Below are 6,000 nucleotides of genomic sequence, written 5' to 3' on the forward strand. Positions count from 1 at the left end.
CAACACCTGATGAGGGAAATTAAGGGAATACTTGAGTAAGGGTTAGATCAGCACTAAGAGCTGAAAAGATGTTGAATAGCATCACTTTGGCGGAAATTGGTTGGCTTCAGTGTATTAGAACAATGGTGAATGGAGAATTTTGAGGAATTCTGAAGGGCTGAGTGTATGAATGTCAATGAAAGCAGAAGATTAAGGGAACAGGATATTTCAGAATTGTCTGAGGAACACAGCTAAAAAGGCTGATTCTGATTAAAGGGGGCAGGAAAGTATATGAAATTAAAGAAATAACTCAGCAAGTGTCAAAAAGAATGAGAGAATGTAAAATGCTGGTCAGAGACTGAAACTTTCAGATAACTTAAAAAAGGAACAATTTTAAGTAGCATACCTATTCTATTTAAATATAAAGTACTGAGGCAGGAATGAAAGCTGGGACATCTGCTTTATTTTTATTATTATTTTAAAGATTTTTGTTTATTCATTTGAGAGAAAATACGAGCAGGGGGAGGGTAGAAGGATGAGGGAGACAGCCTACTGCCTGAGCAGGGAGCCTGATGTGGGACTCGATCCCAGGACCCTGGGATCATGACCTGAGCTGAAGGCAGATGCTTAACCAGGCACCCCCATGCACCTGCTTTAAAGCATCAGGATCTAATTAACAGAATGGGTGTTTTCCCACATCTTGATGGGTCTCGCCCTCAGTTTCACCTTGAATCAATCCAACTTCTATAGGTTCAAGCTTACCGCGATAGATTTACACATCAGTACTTGGAGAAAAATTAAGATACACAGATGGATTCTGAGTTTGAGTATAAAATTTTAACTTGGAGGTATATTATATGTGAAATCTATCTTGGAGATGTTATGCTCTCAAATGTTCACCACGCTCCTACCTCTGTGACGGTTTGGAGGGGCAAATAACTTTTTGTTGGCTTCTCATGGTGCTTATGTAAATGTTTTTAAAATTACAGTATTGCTTGCTCTTGAATCAATAATGCAGAGTTTGAGAAAAAAGTGAATACAAAAATGTTCTGCAATATTGTTAGAGAAGTTCTGTTAAATTAGAGTTAACAAGAGCCATTTTCAGAGTATTTTATTTCATTTACACTACTGTAATAAATGGTTTGCATCTTTTATGTGAGAGACTTGAGTCTATGGATAAGATGTGCTAATTAAGATAAATAAACATCCAAATATATCCAAAACATTTGTCTAAGTACTCTGTCTATTGGAAAAAGGGACATAATATGGAGCTATTTAATACTCCCATCTGCCATTCTTGGTAAATAAATACAACATTATAAATATTTGGCTTTCCTTTTAGAGCTTTCAAATTGTTATGGTGCAAATAGTTCACTGTATTTTGGAGAAAATTTGAAACTCTCCAAGTAGACTTTTTCTGTCTGTTTTCTCTTCACTTTACTGAAAAGCAATTTTAAACATTTGTACTAAATATATTTGTTCATCCACAGGATTGGATATCTTTAGAAAGATAGAATAAAATTATTGTATAATATTTTAAACAAAAATACATTAATGGAGCAAAGAAAGGACAGCTTTAATTTGAATAATCAAAACAAATAATTGAAAACATTATTTAGGAATATGTCTCACATGTTGCTCACTTATCAGTAGTGATCAGAAAGAAATTAATTGGTTAATCCAAAGTAATTATCCCAGGGGTCTATTTGTCTGATGACATCCATGGATAGACATTGACTCTTGGTATAATAGAAATTCAAAATAGAATTTCTTATACTTGATGAATTTATAATCTAGCCTGTGACTCAGGAACACCTCCAGTTTCCTGCACACTATCACATTCATATTTAGAGATACTTTTAAAAATAAAAATAAAGACCTACTTAAAAAAAAGAATAAAAATGAGAACTTTGATTTAATCTGAGTTTGTGTCCTCTTTTCTCTTAGGTATACATAAAAGGAAAACAAAAGGAAGAAAAATTGTATACATTTATTGACATTCAATTTATTTCAATTTTGCAAATATGTTACACAACAAAAATCACATTTGCAATTTATAAAGTACTTTCACACCCATTTCTCTGAGGTTATGTGGCTAGTCCGAGGTAACTCAGAGATGCAAAAAAAGCATAACGTAATGAAAGTATGAAGTCAACTTTTTATCTCAAATGGCTTAAAAACGCATTGTACTCTATTTGTTTTGAATTCTCTTCACTCTGCAGGTGGATAAACCTATTCAGCCAATTCTACTCTGCAGATTTAGTTTTACCAATTATTTTGTAACAAGTTTTTAGATAGTGTCAGAATTAAAATAATTCTCCCACTATCATACTAGAAAAATGATACACTTTCCAAAATATCCATATGTTGAGTAAGCGGGACCATTTGAAAAGTTTGAAAGTGTTGATTACCTGAGTAAATATAAGCACATTTAAAGGAGATATTTTTTATCTTTGGGCCCTGTTTAAGTTCATGTTTCTAAGAGTCAGATGATTGCAGTAATATTTTTAAACAATAAAGTTCAAATGGCACAATTTTAAAAATTATGAGATGTTTACAATATAGCAGATAGAAAAATAAAGAATAGAAGGGTCAAGATCTAAAAGAAAACTAATGATGAACAGTTCAGAATAGTGCTGGAAATCACTGGCTAAAAGCTAATTATAATATCATAATTGCAAATTGTAGAATGAATGTGACAGTGTCAAATATGAAGAGAAAACAAAACTAATTTTTTCTTTATACTTCCCATTAAGCTCTGAGTCTACAGGAGTACAAAAGAAATTAACAGAAAATATAAAGAGAAGCGACATCGAAAGAATGGAAATGATCCACACTGATTTTGCAATTAAATGACAGGTATTGGGGATCCCTGGGTGGCGCAGCGGTTTGGCGCCTGCCTTTGGCCCAGGGCGCGATCCTGGAGACCCGGGATCGAATCCCACATCGGGCTCCCGGTGCATGGAGCCTGCTTCTCCCTCTGCCTATGTCTCTGCCTCTCTCTCTCTCTCTCTCTCTCTCTCTCTCTCTCTCCCTCCGTGACTATCATAAATAAATTAAAAAAAAAAATTAAAAAAAAAAAATGACAGGTATTTCTTTTGAATAGAAATAAAATTTAATCAAATATTTATAAATTAAGTCTTTAAAAATAACTAAGAATTCTCCAAAAGAGAACATGTTATGCAATAAAATTTGTTCTTCTAATTAAAATGTAGTCTTTCTGGGGCATCTTTATAGTGTTTTTTTTTTTTTTAAGCACATGACATTACTGTTCTAATAGTAATTTTCAAATGTGCCAGGAACGTCTGAGTCATCTCCACTGTTTCCTAGAAGACTGCTTTTTGCTAAGGAAAAAGATTCGGCATCTCTTTTGTAATTTGACTAAATGTCTGAAAGGCATAATAAAGAGGGAACCTGTCTGCAAGGTGATCCTTTATTTGTAGAATAGCAATTAGATAGCTCTTTAACTTCAGTGAAATCTTGTGTCCAATAATAATAATACCAAATGGTACAACCACTTTACAGCACATGTTAAATTTGGTAAGTTGTGTTATGTGTTTAAGCGCCCAGAATTTATTAGATAAGAGGATCAACGTAAAGAATGAATTCTGTCAAAAATAATTTTCTATTTGAATCTTTTCAAAAATTGAGGTATAGTCAGGATCTGATCACTACTGAGGCTTAACTGGTTAGTCCCACATGACACAAAACATTGATAAACTTTAAAACTGTTGTTTGGACTGCTCTCGGCTCTTGTGAATAAGAATCATTGTTTCAGTGTTGGGAAAAAATAAGTAGATTTCATTTCTGAAGGGATTTGAGGGTAGGATGGGGAAGTTTTAGGTTAGTTCTACTAGCTTTCTTAGGTCTTAATGAGGCCATGTTGCATATTAAAAATTACTGTTTAGAGAATTTGAGTTCAAGAAAAAAATGAGGATCAAAGCAGAGTTGTTACAAAACTTTGTTGTTTTGAACTTGACAATTGAATGATCGTACATAATACTCAGAGTCCAGAAAGGAAAACTTAGACAAATATTTGGAATAGACTGGAAGAGGAAGACTTGAGAATTGGATTCACTTGTGTAAATAAGGAGTTCAGTGCACATATCGTAAGAACCAAATAAATCCACGCATGGTGCATGGTCACTTTGGAACTGTATTTGTGAAATCGTGATGGTCTTGGGAGAGTAAGAGGTAAAATAGTGCTGCTAACTACTCTTCTAGATCTCTGGTACTAAAAATTATCATCTCCTCTTGCTCTATCTCAACTGCTTTAATCTAAAAATTACTGGTATTTTGAGAATATGTCTGTTCTTTTGAAATCTTATTCAAACATAGGAATTTTTAAATATATTCTGTCATTATTATTATACCACTGTTCTTAGTACTGGAGGGACACTGAATTGTAGGAATGTTTGTCTTTCCCTCTCACCTTTTGTTTGCTTTCTCTATGTCCACATTACTTGTACTCGTGATCAAAGCCTCAGAGAGCGCCCCGGAGTGTGGTGCTTTCATAAGAGTTGGCCCCAACATCTTTCTAAGTTACCAACCCTTAGTAACTTGCAAGTGCTGTGGACAAGTGCATAGCCACAGAACTTGTGCATAAAGGGAGAGAACATTCTCTTTTCTTTGAGGAGCAAGTGCTGGGAATCCCACAGTTGGTTTCTGAGACACTCTTGCCACTGGGAGCAAATTAGCCTCAGTAAGGGAGGCACTTAAAAAAATGAGGGCATTTCGTGTGAAAGATACACAATTCTGAAATAAAATGAAGTCTTTCTGTGTGTACTAAACAGGAGGAACACACAACTGATTTAAGTTCTTGTTTTGATCTCTTTAAATAGGTCTTGATTTTTATTTCAAAAACATATTTATCTTGACATGACTACTACATGTTAGAATTTTTATGTTGAGAATAATATTCAGCATATAGATTTTCCTTCAGTTCATTAAACATTTGTTGAATTTAGATTTGTAGTAAAACATTGTTCTGAGTTTTAAAAGGATAAAAAGATATAAGGAACATAATTCCTGACCTGACTCAATATATAGATATCCTAAAAGTCTTTAAATGGAATATTTTGCAAGTATACAGGCAATATCACAGACAGTATTCCAAAGCCTGAACAATGTTATTAATATAAATTACCTTATCATTCATTACTCTCTAAATAACTTGAGACTAGTTGGTTTTCACAGCACAAGTAATTAAATACCATATTAAATTTGATATCAAACAACTGAACATATTTCTCTTCAAAGTAACATCACACTTTACAACTTGTAATTAAAGGATTGTTTTCAGTATTAAATAACTGATATTCAGAAAATGATTAGGGTGTGATAAAATAAAAAATGTATATGAGTTTTCTTTTAATAATAGGCAATTGCATTATTGGCAAAGGAATTGAATCATCTCATAAATAGTTGTTTCTCTGCTTAAGCAAAACATAAAATAAAATAAAATACCAAACAAACACCAAAATATTTAGAGTGCAGATAAAGTCTATTTAAGTTTCCAGACACATACTCATAATAAATCTCCCATTTGGTAATATACCTGAAATTAAAATTTGAGGAATGGAAATGCATCATAAGTGTAAAAAAAATTGGAGTTTTGAAAACAAAAGGAAAAGAGAATGTTACCTAATAATAGCAACTTTACAGTTCTTGCATCTCGCTCAGCATCTTCCTGAAGCTTTTTCTCCAGTTCTTTTGATCTTTTGGCTGACTCCTTGCTCTCTGAACTAATTCCGCTTCCCATCTTGTGGTCTTAGATACTTGTCAGTTTATTTGCCCAAACTTTTTCAAACATCCAGCACAGCTCTGGCTTGGACGTGGGATGCCAGAAGCAGTGGTCTGCAGAGGTTCCTAACAGCCCACTCCCTCACTCTGAGATTCTGCTTTGACTAAGGAGATGCTTTCTGAGCTGTCACATGATCAAAGCGTAAAGCCATAGGACACCATGGTTGTATGGCTGGAAGCAAAAGAGGAAATTCATTATGCTTTCAAATTAAATGGCCA

At 33.8% G+C, this 6,000-nt stretch overlaps 1 protein-coding gene across 1 annotated transcript in view; it reads right to left on the minus strand.

Moving 5' to 3' along the window:
• Positions 1 to 5,740, minus strand: part of GNAT3 (G protein subunit alpha transducin 3) — a 56,245-nt gene extending 50,505 nt beyond the window's left edge. The window contains exon 1 of the mRNA XM_041723090.1: positions 5,623 to 5,740. Within this exon, the coding sequence (XP_041579024.1) occupies positions 5,623 to 5,740 (118 nt within the window). The remainder of the gene's footprint in view (positions 1 to 5,622) is intronic.
• Between the last annotated feature and the right edge of the window lie 260 nt (positions 5,741 to 6,000).

This window comes from Vulpes lagopus, chromosome 11, assembly GCF_018345385.1.
Source record: "Vulpes lagopus strain Blue_001 chromosome 11, ASM1834538v1, whole genome shotgun sequence".
Taxonomy (NCBI): domain Eukaryota; kingdom Metazoa; phylum Chordata; class Mammalia; order Carnivora; family Canidae; genus Vulpes; species Vulpes lagopus.